The 16132-nt window shown below is 36.4% G+C and overlaps 3 protein-coding genes across 8 annotated transcripts; 2 read left to right on the top strand and 1 right to left on the bottom strand.

The window, feature by feature from the left end:
* Positions 1–531: 531 nt before the first annotated feature.
* LOC140670774 (GIGYF family protein Gyf) lies at positions 532–8620 on the top strand. Of its 4 annotated transcripts, none has more exons than XM_072901519.1 (16): positions 532–635; positions 1595–1639; positions 1726–1942; positions 2706–2879; positions 3089–3290; positions 3438–3651; positions 3740–4727; positions 5075–5437; positions 5514–5825; positions 5927–6019; positions 6089–6516; positions 6592–6793; positions 6865–7065; positions 7162–7588; positions 7653–7882; positions 8128–8620. In XM_072901519.1, exons 2-16 carry the CDS (start codon positions 1608–1610, stop codon positions 8251–8253), a joined length of 4209 nt encoding a protein of 1402 aa, XP_072757620.1. In that variant the 5' UTR covers positions 532–635; positions 1595–1607; the 3' UTR covers positions 8254–8620. The 4 variants fall into 4 exon arrangements, with proteins under 4 accessions (XP_072757620.1, XP_072757616.1, XP_072757618.1 ...); XM_072901515.1 differs by having other exon boundaries at positions 6865–7071; XM_072901517.1 differs by lacking the exon at positions 532–635 and adding an exon at positions 651–1134 and having other exon boundaries at positions 6865–7071.
* Positions 8621–9962: 1342 nt separating this feature from the next.
* Pig-a (phosphatidylinositol glycan anchor biosynthesis class A) lies at positions 9963–13507 on the bottom strand. Of its 3 annotated transcripts, none has more exons than XM_072901528.1 (8): positions 13222–13505; positions 12998–13118; positions 12697–12853; positions 12421–12600; positions 12121–12355; positions 11732–12029; positions 11225–11585; positions 9965–11041 (listed from the first exon to the last, which is right to left on the bottom strand). In XM_072901528.1, exons 2-8 carry the CDS (start codon positions 13105–13107, stop codon positions 10970–10972), a joined length of 1413 nt encoding a protein of 470 aa, XP_072757629.1. In that variant the 5' UTR covers positions 13108–13118; positions 13222–13505; the 3' UTR covers positions 9965–10969. The 3 variants fall into 3 exon arrangements, with proteins under 3 accessions (XP_072757630.1, XP_072757629.1, XP_072757628.1); XM_072901527.1 differs by having other exon boundaries at positions 13252–13505; XM_072901529.1 differs by having other exon boundaries at positions 9963–11041; positions 12987–13507.
* A 590-nt stretch (positions 13508–14097) lies between these two features.
* Positions 14098–15992, top strand: LOC140670782 (U5 small nuclear ribonucleoprotein 40 kDa protein). The gene is made up of 6 exons (XM_072901530.1): positions 14098–14294; positions 14410–14539; positions 14642–14955; positions 15090–15362; positions 15433–15598; positions 15737–15992. Exons 1-6 carry the CDS (start codon positions 14181–14183, stop codon positions 15787–15789), a joined length of 1050 nt encoding a protein of 349 aa, XP_072757631.1. The 5' UTR covers positions 14098–14180; the 3' UTR covers positions 15790–15992.
* The last annotated feature ends 140 nt before the right edge of the window (positions 15993–16132 follow it).

Below are 16132 nucleotides of genomic sequence, written 5' to 3'. Positions count from 1 at the left end.
AACTTGATTTTCAACTGAACAAATTTTCCGCTTATATTGCAAATTGGATTGAAATAGGCTGCTTTTATTGGTTTATGGTTATACAAAACATATATAAAAGCTCAAGAGATAAGAGACATTAATTTTAATATGTTGCATGTTGATATATATATAAAATTATAAAAATTGTTTAAGTTATATACAGATACATTTGACAGATTTTCACAAAAGAATGAAATTTGTCATCGATAATAGAGCTTGCAGGAGAAATAAAATTCATTATTTACATATACTTCATAACATTATATATGTATAAATAATTATATATATATATGTACGTGTTTTTATCTAAATTTGTGTCTCGAAAATTAGTAATATATAAAAAATAATTAATTTAATATTTAAATTTTACATTTCTGCATCGGTGGTGGATTATAAAAGTTGGATGGTCGCGATCGCCAGCTGACCAGCCGTCATTACATTTTTAGCTCCTCGGTCTAGTGTCTAGTGACTTTTCGCGGCTTCCTTCGAATCTTGCAAGCGTGTCACCACTACCACCACGCAAAACTCTCGCATGCGCTCCGTTCCAAAAAAAAAAATTCAGCCATATTGGTGTGTTGTATCGCTGTTCTCAGTAATTTCGAAGCGCAGCTAAGGTATCTCTCCTGAAGACCTAAACGCCGCTATTGTGCCCATCCGCGGCCGTCCGAGACGCGATCGGCGATCGTTTCTTTTTTTTTTCCGCGATTTTATCCCGATCGCGATTCATCGCGCGCGTTCATCTTCCTCGATGTTCGCACGGCCAAAAAAAAAGTTGGGTTAATGTTGCCACCTTGGATCGCGGAAATCGCTCCTCTCTCTCTTTCTCGCTCTCTTTCTCTCGCCTGCGCCTGCGAGGAAAAAACCTGTCGCGATTACGAGCTCGCGTGTTATCTGGCGGCACGCTTCTCTCGCGACGTATCTCGTCTTTCGTCTTCCGTCGTGATGAATCTCCAAGGGTGCCTCGAAGCCGCGCATAATTGACGAGCTCCGCGCGCTGCTGTACCTTGTGTCACTTTACAGAACCTTCTTGGCTCTTTGAAACCTCGTCACTCTTTTATCTGTCCTTCTATCGAGGTTCGCGGCCACCGATCGCGATACCCTGTCGAGCAACAGGTACGGATACTGATCGGTACACCCCGGATTACGCGAGATCGCGAGACGTCTGTTTCTCTCTCTCTCTCTCTCTCTACGTCTCGCTCTGCATCTCGTGTACTTGGATGTAACAGATGACCAGAGTGTCTTCCTCCGCGATGGACGGCGAATTTTTTTTATCCATCTTCGGTTTTACGAAGAAAATCGCTTTACTACGATCTTATTCTCTGCCTGTTCTGTTAAGATCGATCTGGCCTTATAAATATTTATATAAATTCGCGATATCAGATATCATTCGGTGAGAAAAAAAAACATCTTGAAGTGTTATGTTATGCAACAGAACCTTGCATATCTGATATTTTTGTAAGATGCCTTTTATAATACTTAGCTTTGTAGAACAATGTATTTGCGATCTAGAGATACGTTTTATTACAAATTACTGGTCTTATTTGTGTTTTTTTGTTTTTCTCTTTCTTTATAGACGATAATACATCATGACGGATTCCATGAAATTTGGTCCAGAATGGTACGTAGCTTGTATCACTAGTGAAAAGTTACTTAATGTTTGTATTTGTGTTTATATTAATGTAATTATATTTATATTGTATACAGGTTACGCACTGGTGGTAGCGGTGGAGGTGGTGGAGGAACCACAACGTTGAGTACACCTCGGTATCAATTGGCAGAACATAGATATGGTCGGGAGGAGATGTTGGCCCTGTTTGATCGCAATTATAAACCTCCAGAGCTCCTAATAACTTTTGCATCGCTGTATGTAGAGAAAACTCAACTTCCATTGGCTCTCGTACAGATGACAGAGGATGAAACGGTAATTATAGAGAGAAACATACATATTATATTTTAATATCACAATACATTCTGTGATTTATATGATTTATATTTTTAGTACGCAAAGTAACAGTCCAATTTTATTTATTTTTAGTAACAGTAGAAAGAAGAAAACTGTCAAATTATCTTATTCCACTGTTATATGCTATTATATACTTTTGTTTCTCACTCCTCCCATTCCCTTTACCCCATTCTATATTAGGAACTACCTAAAAATATAACGCTGGAGCTCTCTTATCTTAATTCTTCTTTCCATCAAATAACTTGCTTTTTTGTGTTTTAGAAATAATTAATTTTTTTATTATTTTCTTTTATTTTCAACATTATACATACTTTTTAAGTTATATGTATATACACATATATATGTATTAATATTAAATATTTATGTTTGAGTTCACAAAAAATACAGTAAAAATATTAAAGAAGTTAAAACAGTTTTTTTTTTTTCCAATAGATATTCTATTTTTCATGTTTTTTCCGCGTATAGATATGTTTTCTGTTGCTTTTATCAGTACTATTTGGAAGAAACAAATGTTTATTCTTTGAAATATATCTTTACATAGTTTATGTAGTTTACATTAATAAACATTATGTAGTTTACGTTATCATATCCAGATCTATCTTGTTTTGTATTATTAACTTGAAATTGTAAAAAAATAAGAATAAGTTTATTTGAAAGCAAATTCTATTTCTCTTTTTGTTATTTATAATATAACGCTCAAATATATGTATACATCTTTTAGCGTATGTGGAATGGAGGGATAACTAATATCGGTAGTCGTGGGAGAGGCAGCAGCGTGGATCGTGGACGTGGTAGAACTGGAAGAGGAGGTTTATACTCGTCTCATTATTCACGCGGAGTTGGTTTCGGAGACGATTCCGGTGATGGGATACGAATCGAGGGCCAATCATTTCAGGTACATAATTTTTATTATCTCATTAGAAGATGATTTTTCTTTGATATGCACATATTTTTTTGTATCTATTTCTTTTTTTTTTTTCAATGTCATAAATTTTATAAAAATAAAGAAATAATACACGCGTTTGCGTACACACTTTTGAAAATCATAATCAAATACAAAAGATCAACAAGGATAGAGGAAACTCAAACAACTGTTATTTATAGGGAAGAAATAGGCCATTCGATAGGTCTCAAAGCGAACGCGGCTGGCCAGAGAGAAACGGTGCATCAGATCCGGGAGAATGGAACGGCTCGACTAGTCCAAGAAAAGAGTTAAGTCGCGGGACTAGTGGTAGCTCGCTTATGGAAAGTAATTGGAGACGTCATCGCGGAGGGGGAGAGGACGATGACGGTTGGCGCAAGTGGGGTAAGTATATGTTTTGTAGAAAGAAAAAAGATTTTATATTGTCTTGTATTATATATATCTCGTATTATAAAATGTACATACATATACTTATTATGTCATATAAATTATATATTATGTGTTTATATAATTAAATAATATTTATTTTAGGAAGAAGTAGTTGGCGCGAGGGTGGCAGTATAGATCGGGATAGGCTGGATCGAAATGATGGTGATGGGGAAGAAAGTAGAGGTGGTGGACCGGGAAGATGGGAACATCGAGGAAACCACAGACCCTCCCACGACTCGGGTCATCATCCACCACCTCGTACCGCTCGTGCTTGGGAATCAAATCATCATGATAATCACGACAATCTACCCGAGTGGTTAATATTTAAATTAAATTCTATTATTGATGTTTGCATACATCTCTTTTTTTATTTTTTACTTTATCTCTCAAACTTGATATTTCAGGGCGACGGAAAATCCGAGCGAAAGCGGTGGCAGTTTCGACGCTTCGGGTGCTTTCCATGGTGGAATGTATTCGGACGACGATGAAGATGGTGTGGCGGGTGCTTCCCAACAAGGCAGAACTCGACGTGTCTCGGAAGGCAGTGCTTCTAACATAGTGAAATCTAGTAACAAGACATTGACTTTCGGAACGGGTTCTGTCCAATCGTTGAATCGCCATACAAATAATACAGTCGGTACTACATTAAGTAAGGAACGCTCGAAACCGTTGGATTCAGTCGAGGATAAGGATAATTCTATAGAGAAAGAGAAGAGATGTAGCTCACCCTCCACCAAACCTTCAGTTGCACCGACGACTGAAACCAATCCCGTGAAGAATTTAACAACACCTTCGGATCTTTTGCAAAAAAAGACTGTTATCGGATCTGTAAATGTGAATAAAATCGAGACCGGTGAGAAACCTGGCGAACCTCCGAGTGGAGTTCGCGATAAAGAGAACATGCAGACGCAGGAGGTTAAAAAAGAGCCGCAAATAGCTGCTACTGCGACCAATCGACAGATTCAGGCAATTTTAGAACAATCGAAGCTCGTGCATAATCCGGGAACTGCTAGTATCAAGCAGAGACCGGAGGACGATTTCGATAGAATGAAGGAAGAGGCCGATGCATTAGTAGCCAAATTAATGGCGGATGAGGAGAGTCACAAAGAAAAGACGATTGCTACCAGTGTCCCATCCGCGATTGGCAGTAATCAACCTTCCACGGTTTCTGCCACGGGTAATCAGGAAAAATGGTTTTACCGCGATCCGCAAGGCGAAGTTCAGGGACCGTTTTTAGCTAGTGAAATGGCCGAGTGGTGCAAAGCTGGTTACTTCACTACAGGATTGTTGGTGAGAAGAACCTGCGACGAAAGATACACTACGCTTGGTGATTTGATTAAAATGTGCGGAAGAGTACCTTTCACGCCTGGTCCACTAATACCTCCTTTGAAGGTAAATTTTATATTTATTTTACAAGACTTTATGCGTTCTTTTTAAATTTTTATATTATATTATATTTTTATTAAATTATTTTATTATATAATCAAGAATTTGTGGGTGTAATGTATAGTATAAATAGGTTTGAATTGAATAATCTAAGAAAAAGAAGGAAATGAGTTTTATTTGTTATCTTCAAGTTTTATATAGTTATCTTCAAGTTTGCGCGATATAAAGAAATATCCAAGGATCTCGAAAATAAAATTTTATATTTTTATCTTGTGTTCAATTTCTGTCGCATCGTTGCTATTGGAAATTTATTCGCATTGATAATAAATAAAATTTACCAAATTTATTTATAGCTGTCGGAACAAGTAATCCCGCCTGTTCCTACTACCATACCAGCTGGGTTGGCTGCCGGTCCTATACCAAAGACCGGAATAGAGGATCCGATATTGTTGATGACGTATCAACAAATGCAGATGATGCACAATCAGCAGATGCTGCTCAGGCAGATGAGAACATCGGCGATAGCAAAGTTGTCTCAGTCGGAACATTGGGCGACGTTGAGTCCAGTGGAACAGAATCAACTGATTCTACAATACGTCATACAGGACGGAATGCAGGAGATTCCGGATGTTCCAATAGCGACGAACCCGTTTGTGCCTCATCTCGCGTCTCAGACGGCTAATCCTGTCATGCAACTTTTCACTCAGATGCAACAGGTAAGTTTCACTCAGATACATTTTACAGTTTTACATTTACATTAAGCATGATATTATGGACACAATTTTTGCGTAGGCAAAGACGCAACCCGAGACACATCTACCAACAAATCCGCATGCAACCGCATCGCCCCATCCGGCTGCAGTAGATCCACTACAACAGCTGATTCAACAGATGAATATACAGAATATGCCTGCCATGCAGCAACCAAATATCGCTCCGACTCCCGCGCCAACGCAAGAGGACAATCCGATAAAATCTCTGCTACGTCAACTCAATGTCAACACAAATGGCCATCCACAGACACCTCACATGGACACTGTCTGGCCGCAACCTCCACCGCAAATAGCTCCTCAGCAGTTTAATGCGCAGAATTGGTTAGCGCAGGTGCGTTGCGTCGCGTCGCATAAAGTTTAAGTCTGTACAAAAATGCAAAAATTGTATATTTGAAAAGTTGATTCAATCTCGTTTATCATATTGTTTTTCAGGTTGGGCCCATCCCTGCAATGCCACCTGGACAATTACCTAGTTCTTTGTGGGATCTACATGCTAAAGATATGAAAACCGAGCAACAAATACTGGTAATTCAATTTTATTTGATTTTCGATTTTATTGTAGGAAATCTATAATGCGTTAGTTTCTCTTTTTAGGAAGAACAAAATCTTAAATTACAAGAGGATAGGAAAAAGGAAGAGTTAAAAAAGCAAGAAGAATTACAGCGTCAAGCGGAAGAAGAGAAAAGAAAGCAAAAGGAGGAAGAACAAGCTAGACAAGTTGAAGAAGCGAAGCGTAAAGACGAGGAAAGGAAGAAAAAAGAAGAGGAAAAAAAGCGAAAAGAGGACGAGAAACGTAAGCAAGAAGAAGAGCAGAAAAAGAAGGAGGAGAAGAAACGTAAAGAAGAGGAAAAAAGACGCGAGGAGAAGAGAAAGCAAGAAGAGGAGAATTTGAAAAGAAAACAGGAAGAGGAGAGAAGAAAGCGAGAAGAGCTTAAAAAACAGGAAGAAAAATTGAGGAAGGAGGAAGAAAAAAGGAAGAGATTGGTGGAAGAAGAGCAAAAGAAGGAAGAAGAGAGACTTAGGTGCGTCGATATGTAATTATGCAAACTGAACAATTGAATACGCTTGAATAAAATTTACATTTGTAAACTTTATAGAAAAGAAGCAGAAGTGCGACGACAAATGGAAGCGGAGGAACAGGCGCGTCGCACGGAACAAAGGCGGAGAGAAGCCGAGGCGCTGCGCAAGCTTCAGGAACGAAATAAAGCTCCGTGGGCACAGACTCCGCGCGCGATGGCTCCTGCCGCTCATACCGCCTCGCTTGCTGAGATTCAAAGATTCGAGAGAGAGAAGAAAGCGGTAAACGTATTTTACGTTTGTTATACGTTGTTACGCACGTTTATACTGATGTATTTATTATTATCTTACAGGAAGAACAGCGGCTTCAACAATTGATGCAGCAACAATTGGCACAGCAAAAGGCGATAGAAGCGGCGCAGGAAGCATCGGCAACCGATTCGTCCAAGCGATTGCAGTTCAAATGGGCAGAAAAGGCTACCGCTTCCAATAAACCGCTTCAAGTGAAGAGTCTCGCGCAAATCCAGCAGGAAGAGCAGGAACGCATCGCTAAGGTAAAGGTACTTATTGCTTTCTGAGTACACCAGCGACGAAAAAATGTTGTTCTCGTAAAAGAGATGCAATAAGAAATCGAAATATTCCTTCTCTAGCAACAGGAAAGGGAACGGCAGGAAAAGGCTGGTCAAAAAGAATCGGCGAGTATGCTGCAAAATGCCGGCATATGGGGTACGGCATCGCAGTGCTTGAATTGGGCCAATTCAAGCACATCAAATAGCCAAGCGTGGTCCATCAATGCTGGTAATAGTGGGTTTTGGGACGATCCTGCGCCCGTCAAGTCATCTGCGGCTATGAAGCAACCGGTTGTTAAACAAACAGCGACGGCGAAATCTAACACTTCTAACCAGCAGCAGCAGCAACAACAACTACAACAGAATAATAACAGTAAGACGTCCAAGAGCAAAAACAAGAGGGAAGAGGAACTGGTGAAGAAACTGTTTGAACAGAACACTGCCAAGACCGATGAGTTCACACAATGGTGTAATAAAGCATTGAGCGGTATACAGGCATCTGTGGATAGTAAGTATAACGGGTCAAGTTCATCGCTTACGTCGATTTTCTACTATACCATGTGCATTCGCAGTCCCTACATTCGTTGGATTTCTGCGGGACATTGAATCGGCTTATGAGGTGAAAGAGTACGTTCGCGATTATCTTGGGGACACCAAGCAGAGCACAGAATTTGCCAAACAATTCTTAGAGAAGCGAAGTAAATGGCGATCGGCGCAGCGTCCTCAGGCACAAGCGGACGATCTGTGCAAGCCAGCACCGGCCGTTAATCCGAATGCCTCTACAGAATTTCAAGAAGTGAAGGTACGCGTTATTCTATATACGTCGGACGATCACATTTTTCTGTATATACATTGAAATTAAAATATTGATTTAAATTATTTAATTTTAGTATCACTATAGAATATATATTTTTTTATTAGATTACCATCTTAATATTATTTATACGTCATGATAAAAAGATAAAATCTTAATTAATATAATTTCTCTCAAATATAAGGGTAGAATCAAATAGAAGTGTGCAGATGTATACCTTCTTCTTCGTTTAGGGAAAATCCAAGAAACCAAAGAAGGGAAAGATGTTCAAGGTGGACAACAGAATCCTTGGCTTCAGTGTAACCGCGGCCCCCGATCGTATTAACGTAGGTGATCGCGATTACGGTGAAGGAGTTTGAGCTGTTTCGCCAATTTACCTCGCGGAAATGATGCAACGCTCTCGATTTACACATTGCAAACGGTTCGTTATTTATTTATTATATATGCCAAACGGGTGCTGCTAAGAAGAATCACCTATCGCGGGTAATTTCTTAAAGTATACAAACACTTTTTACGATCCAAGGAGGAACTCGATCATCCTTCAATCGTCGACACTTTAGAACCGTGGTTGAGCGTGGCGTTATTTTCTTATTATATTAAACGGAAAAAAAGCTCCAGTGTACATATTACTCAAAGATGAATATCTCAGAAAGATAGAGGACGGACTTACTTTTTCCTATGTATGTACGTGCGACAATTAAAGTTGGAAACTTTTATAACATTTCATCATCATCTATCATCATCATCATTTAAATCCCTAAGCCAAGACGAGAAAAGGGAGAAAAAAGATATACAGAGGTATAACAACTCTGTGGCAGTCAATAGCAATATGTGTATGTAAAGGTGTTCGACGAGAGAAAAAAAGTAATATATATATATATATATATATATATATATATATATATATATATATATATATATATATAAAAATATACACACACATGTATTAGAACGTGCTTGTGTTGTGAGATCGCGAAAACCATTATCTCTCAAGTACTGAATATATATGCGGTGCGTCAGTATTTGTCCTCACTGAATCCTATGGATTTTTCGCTTTGTCGCAGATATATTCATCGAGAAGAAAAAAGATTCGCGCTTTATATTATTTATACAATAGATTATATAAATGATTTAATCCATGCATTTCGAGCACGGAAAAATCTCTTCCTTCACTTTTTTAATAATACTTTTCTCGCCGCCATAATATACCGCAATCATAATAACGATACTCTAAGCAGAATTTCATGTACACACAATTGTAGTTGCATACGCAGATATTAATGATAGAACGGAAGGTCGTGTTACTCTTTACAACAACGAAGGAGAGAGAGAGAGAGAGAGAGATTCAACATACTCTTTCCTGATATTTTAGGAATATAATTATGAAATAAAACTAGCAATTCAGGATAGCATTCTTGATTAGAACTTACTTTTGGTTCCACAGTAGAAACAGAACAGTAGTGATTTAAAGGCGATATTTGTATTATTAATTCCACACACAATCTTGACAATGTAGATGAAATCGTGACATCACTGATAACCGCATGTGTGGATCTCACTCGTCGTAGTCTTCTTGTAGTCGATCTAATAGTAAAAAGTTGAAAAGACTCGAAAAACTTACACAAGGAGACTTAAATGATACACAACACGTGATCAGAGAGGCGGAGTACTTTTTTGTAAAGTTTTATTTTATAACTCTCTTGTAAATGTCATAGTTAAAGATCCGTAAAGGGGAACCTTTTTAGCACTTTTTAAGGACATTCGTTTCATTGTATCTTAAATGGACTAATATGACAGATGCAATATTGGATAAGCGTGTAATGTGACACAGATCTGACCACTCATAATATTATGATGTTAATTAAGGTTCATTGATCTTCTCTTATCTAAGATAATATAAAATAAAAGAAGATCACAGATCCTTAAACGTGAAAGATTTATGTATAAATAGATTAATGTACAGAGTATACGCGCGATAATGATTAAATAAACAGACGAAAGCGTTAATTAAAAAATAATTAATATTGTATCAATATTCTATTATTGTATTTAATAAACAATTAATTTAAATAAATATTATTTTTAATTTGACTTTCTTATTGTTTTATATAAATTTTAATTTGTTATCGCAGACTGTATTTTTCTTACAAGTCGTATACACATTTCGTACATTTGTATACTCTGTATGTGTAAATGATGACTGCTAATTGAACGAAAATACGGCAGATTTAAAATCGCAGCATTCAAGAAAAGGAAAAGAAAGAGAAAGGGAGAGATGAAGTTACTTTATCGCTTCTTATGCAAGGAGAAAAAACAAAAATACTCGCGAAAAATATGTCGAATGTACTAACGCGCGATCGGCGAATTACATGAACACGAATTAACCTTTCTACTCCACACATATTGCTACAAATAACTGCTTAAAGATTAGCGCGAATTGTTTTAAAACGTAAGCACGAACTATCCGTAATACACACACGACGATATTTTGTAATGCTAATGACGCAATAAATATCTTTCTTAAGCATATGTAACTATATGTGTATGCGGGATGCGAGCGACGTTGGATATCGTTATAAATTGTTATACGTGTTATGCATTGATTCATACGAGATGTCACATGTATCATAATAAAAAAAAAAAAAGAAATCCACACATATTTAATGGATAAAGTATTATTTTCATAAACTAACGTCGGATGTTGAACATCATGCGCTATTATATTTGTTTTGGAATGATACACAGATATTACAAAAAGCAGCAGGAAATATAATAAATAAAATTGTTATAAACAGTCCTGTCAATTGTGTAATAATTTTACATACAAGTTAATTACGACATTTGTACTTTCTCCTTGTTCGCGTATCATCATTTTGCACACATCTTTACATATATATATATTTGTATTTCTTTAAAAATTTATCGATAAATGCAACACACGATGATTGTTCTTTTTCACGATGTAACAATAATTTTTGCAAAGAACATGAGTTTTCTGGAATGTTTCCCAAGTATATGAACTATATAAAATACTTGAACACATTGAGAACTTTACATTTTACACTTCTACGATGGTTAATCGGTTTTTCCTTTCCCGTTGGATGGCATAACGTGAATCTCGTTGTAGTCTCGTGCAATATCAATGTACTGAAAATTTAATTATTTACAATTATAAATGTGAAAAGGAATTTCTTTGATAATTCTGCATATACACAAAAAATAAATATATAAGTTTGATAATAATAATAATAAAATGAAAAAAGTACATAAATTAGCTTGCAAAATATGCATGTATCCCATAAATTATGTATGTAATCTCAAATATTTTACCTTTCTAGGAACGAAAAATTCCAAGACTTGTAGTATTATATAGCACAGGGCCACCACAAGCAGATAGGCCAATACACCACTTTGCAGCTGACTCGTCAATTGCTGTCCCAGATTTCTTTTCGCTTCCCGTTTCACCAAATTATACACTATCTCCGTACGTTTCGTGATATTGAACCAGTTATAGTATAAGCCTATTCTCCTGTGCATCTCTAAGGGACATCTGACATTACCCCTTTTGTAATCAGCTATAGCCATCTCCAACCCTTCGATTAACGCTGGTACAGTGGGTTCGACGAGATAAATCAGATCCGGCGGTAAAACTTCCGGAATTCCTCCGACCTTCGTCGACACTACTTGCAAACTACAAAATGATATTAATCACATTCGTCGCTTAGCAAAATTCTGTTGGTACATAGGATGCGAAAATTATTTATTGGAAAGAGTTAAAGAAAGATAGAAGATAAATAATTTTACAGACTAACAAGAAAGGAAAAGTGAAATGTTTACCCGCAAGAAGCTGCTTCTACGATAGCCATGCAATAAGCCTCTGTCAAACTTGTATTGAGAAAGATGTGACCCTTGTTTAAAACGTGTTTAACTTGAGAGTGCTCCAGACTGCCCAGCAAGGTGACTCGATGCTGCAGCAAATTTCTCTCCCTTACTTCTTCTATCAGCCATCTCTTTGGCCCATCCCCGCCGATTAGAAATTGTACATTTTTATGACGTAAACAAATCTCTGGTATTATATGGGCTAGAAGATCGACGCCCTTCCTATACACTAATCGCGATACTATTACTATGGTAACTGAAATTGACAGTTACATGATAATTAGAGAATGCGTTTCTAATGTAACTAATGTAATGTGTAACACAGAATCTCGAGTTATTAAGCTTACTAAAATCATTGTTCCGTTTATTGACATCAGGCGTAAACAGGGTGGTGTCAACAGCATTTGGGATAACCGATACCTTCTCCTTTTTCACTTTGGCTCGTAATACTGTATTCTCTTTTCCGATATGAGATACACATATGCAATGATCACAATCGACTAGAGATATCTCGAGAAATTTGTTCGTCAGAATAGCTGACGCGTCCGCAAAACCAAAAAGCGAGTGATCTGTGAAAACTGTCTGCAAGCGTAGCGTTAGTAGCTTTCTCTAAAAGTCACCATTAGGGTAGCAACTTAAAAACTTACTTTCAGTCCCATTAATCTGCCGATTAACATCCCCTCATGCGCTAAAGCAGAGAACGCGGAATGTCCGTGTATTATTTGTATCTCTTCCCTTACAAAGATGTACCTAATAAGCGGGAGAGAGCATATCATCGTCGGAAGCACACACTGATTGTAGAAAACCTTGACTGGAATGTAATATACCTTAAATAAAAAACGAATTAAAGACATAAGTATACTTGATGAAAACAAAGCTTAAGAAACACTAATGGAATGTTTAAAGAAAAGTACAGCACTTACTTTCAGCCCATTTGTCATGTATCGCACACCTACTCTGTCCCCATAGGAGTGCGTCAGTATCACCACTTTGTGTCCATGTTCCAACAGACATTGGGACAAATTAAAAATGTGCTCCTCGACACCGCCCATATTTGGATAAAAGAAATCCGAGACCATACTGATAAAAAGAAAAATTAATTAATTTTATGTACAAAAGATGTGCCTTTATAAATAACGCATGAAAAAACTATAGCAAAAGCGTGTGTTTTATTATTATATATATGGAAAAGATATATCACATGTATATGTACCATGTACGAACCATATCTTATGTTTTACACTGCTCATCTTCACGTCCATACATGATTCATACTGATTTAATCCAATAATTGCGAATTCGCGACGATGTAAGTTTGACAGCTCTCTCTCCATGTCATTATTATCTAATTATAATTGATTTACCTTCGTGTATTACGTTAATCATATTACATTTCTGATGTAACTTACGATGAGATTTACTACTGATAATAATGACAAATACATTACGTGATGCTTTTAACGAGAAGCATTTCTAACCTTCCACAACACAAGCACAAGGAACACTCGAATTCGCGCGAGATTCGACGCGTCAGATGTTACGGAACAATCCAATCGTCGAATTTTCCTCCGGTTTTGTAGAGGTACTCTTATAAAAATCAGAACTGTCTTTAATATTATGTATCTTTACTGTAAATTCATCAGATGTATGTATGTGGAACCGATGATGACAATTGCAAAATTGAGAATATTTAAATTAATTGCGCACGTGCCTCTTCGCACTTCACACAGGGCTTTTTTTTTATAAGTGTCATTTTCTCGAAGCCCATTCCGTTTAACACTTTTGACGAAAGTTTTCGAAAACGATCGACCGACCAATCGGAACAAAGATATATATTTATTTTTCTCGTCCTGATTGTAATAATCAAACGATTCGAAACTTTCGTAGCGTCAAACGGACCGTACTATTAGAAACATCTTTTTCGCACAATGTGTATTATAATAATAATTTATTATAATTTATAAACATTAATTAATTAATAATTAATTTAATTTAATGTCTTAATATTAATTTATATTTTCGTTCTGAAATCCTTTGTCAGAATTATTTAAAAATTCGTTGTCTATGACAGCTGTACAGATGACAGATAACTTTAAAAAATATAAATATATATATATAAATATATTATTATTATTATTTATATTTTTTGTTTTCTTTTTTTTAATCCTAAAAATAATCTAAAAATATTATAAAAATTAATTAAAAATTGAAATATATATACGAGATAATTGCAATTGAATAGCGTTAAAATTCGCGCTTATAAGCACATTCTTGGATTTCATTGGTTGCGCGTGCAACCAATAAAAAAAAAAGCGTTTTGAGAACATGTCATGGCGTATGGCTCAAGGTAAATAAAAGCGTGGATGTTGTATTTATATATGTAATTATATTGATATTTTAATACAACATGCCGATCCTGGATAAGAGAAAAGGTGATGATATTCTGGCGTTGGTTCCTGCCTCGAAGAGGACTAAGAATGAAGTCGTCTTTAGTAGCAGAGAAAAGGCGGTCGTACAAAGCGTAAGTTATAACCTTGCATGGGGTTATTTTCGACGACGTTTTAGCATTAAAGCAGGATGATGTGTTATAATTTTCTTCCTAGAAAATATAAAATTTATATGAAAAAATTTTCAAGGGTCCACCGCGAACGTCCTCCTTAATGTCGATGATAATGTTGCTCGAGGGACATCAAGGAGACATTTTTTCTCTGGAATTTCATCCGGAAGGACAGTATCTGGCATCTACGGGATTTGATCGACAAATCTGTACGTCTCATCGAGTTTAGCTGCTCGTTTTTTTTTTTTTTATTTTTTTTTTTTTTATTTTTGCTCACTTTGATTAATATAATGATTGTTTGTAACCTGCAGTCATCTGGAATGTTTATGGAGAATGTGAGAATATCGGTATCATGACCGGACACAGCGGCGCAGTGATGGAATTGCACTTTAGTCCAGACGGCAATCATCTCTACACAGCTAGCACAGACATGACACTGGGTTTGTGGGACATAGTGGCTGGAACGCGAATCAAAAAGTTGAAGGGCCACACTTCGTTTGTAAATTCTGTGTCAGGGGCGCGGAGAGGACCTACACTACTCTGTTCGGGCAGCGACGACAGCACGATACGTATCTGGGATCCCAGAAAGCGAGGTCAATGCCACACGTTGAATAACACGTATCAGGTGTTGTACTTATCTCAATACTTACATTTATTGTGTAATATACAGATAATAATTAATATATATATATATATATATATATATATATATATATATATATATATATATGTATATGTAATTTGTTGATACAATTATAGGTTACTGCAGTAACATTTAACGACACGGCAGAGCAAGTAATCAGCGGTGGTATCGATAATGACGTAAAGGTATGGGATCTTCGAAAGAATGCAGTGCTTTACAAATTGAAAGGGCACACTGACACCATTACTGGATTGAGTCTCAGTCCTGATGGATCATACATACTTTCCAACGCTATGGATAACACACTTAAGATATGGGACGTACGACCGTTTGCGCCCTATGAACGCTGTGTAAAAATATTATCCGGGCATCAACATAACTTTGAAAAGGTATGTATTTTTTTTTTAATATAAAATCTTGTCTATATTATAAATATCAGTGAATCGATTGCATTTTTAGAATCTTTTGAGATGCGCCTGGTCGCCGGACGGCAGTAAGGTCTCGGCCGGATCATCGGACCGATTTCACTATATTTGGGATACCACGAGTCGTAGAATATTGTACAAATTGCCAGGACACAACGGATCTGTGAACGACATTGATTTTCATCCAAAAGAACCTATAGGTACGGAATAATCCGCAATAAATGTTCTCTTGTTTTAATACACGGAGAATATTTATTGTAGGAAAATGTGTAAAATATATAAATATTTTTTTAATTAATTTACATACGCATATAATATGATAATTATATTTTTTTCAGTGTGCTCGGGATCTAGCGACAAGCAAATCTATTTAGGCGAGATCGAGTCTTAATAATATTAGAATTCTTTTTTATGTGAACACAATTGCAATCTATTTCTTGCTCACAATTTTTCTTTTTTCTTTTTTTTTTTTTATTTATTTATATGCTGTATGTGCAATCGCATTCATATCAGAACCAGGTATGTCAGATGTACATTTTATGCATGTCCATGTAACGTAAAAGTTATGTAACAATAAACAATAGTTAGTACATATCCTACTGATTAAATGATATAAGGCTTTGGAATAAGATTTGGAAAGGAATAGGGAAACTAAATTATTGATTGGATAATATAATTCACAGACAACTTACTAATTTTGCATCTGAAGTCAATTTATTATACAGATTTGATTT

This window comes from Anoplolepis gracilipes, chromosome 11 (assembly GCF_047496725.1).
Source record: "Anoplolepis gracilipes chromosome 11, ASM4749672v1, whole genome shotgun sequence".
Taxonomy (NCBI): Eukaryota; Metazoa; Arthropoda; class Insecta; order Hymenoptera; family Formicidae; genus Anoplolepis; species Anoplolepis gracilipes.
The sequence above is the reverse complement of the archived record's forward strand: the minus strand, read 5'-3'. Positions and strand labels throughout refer to the sequence as shown.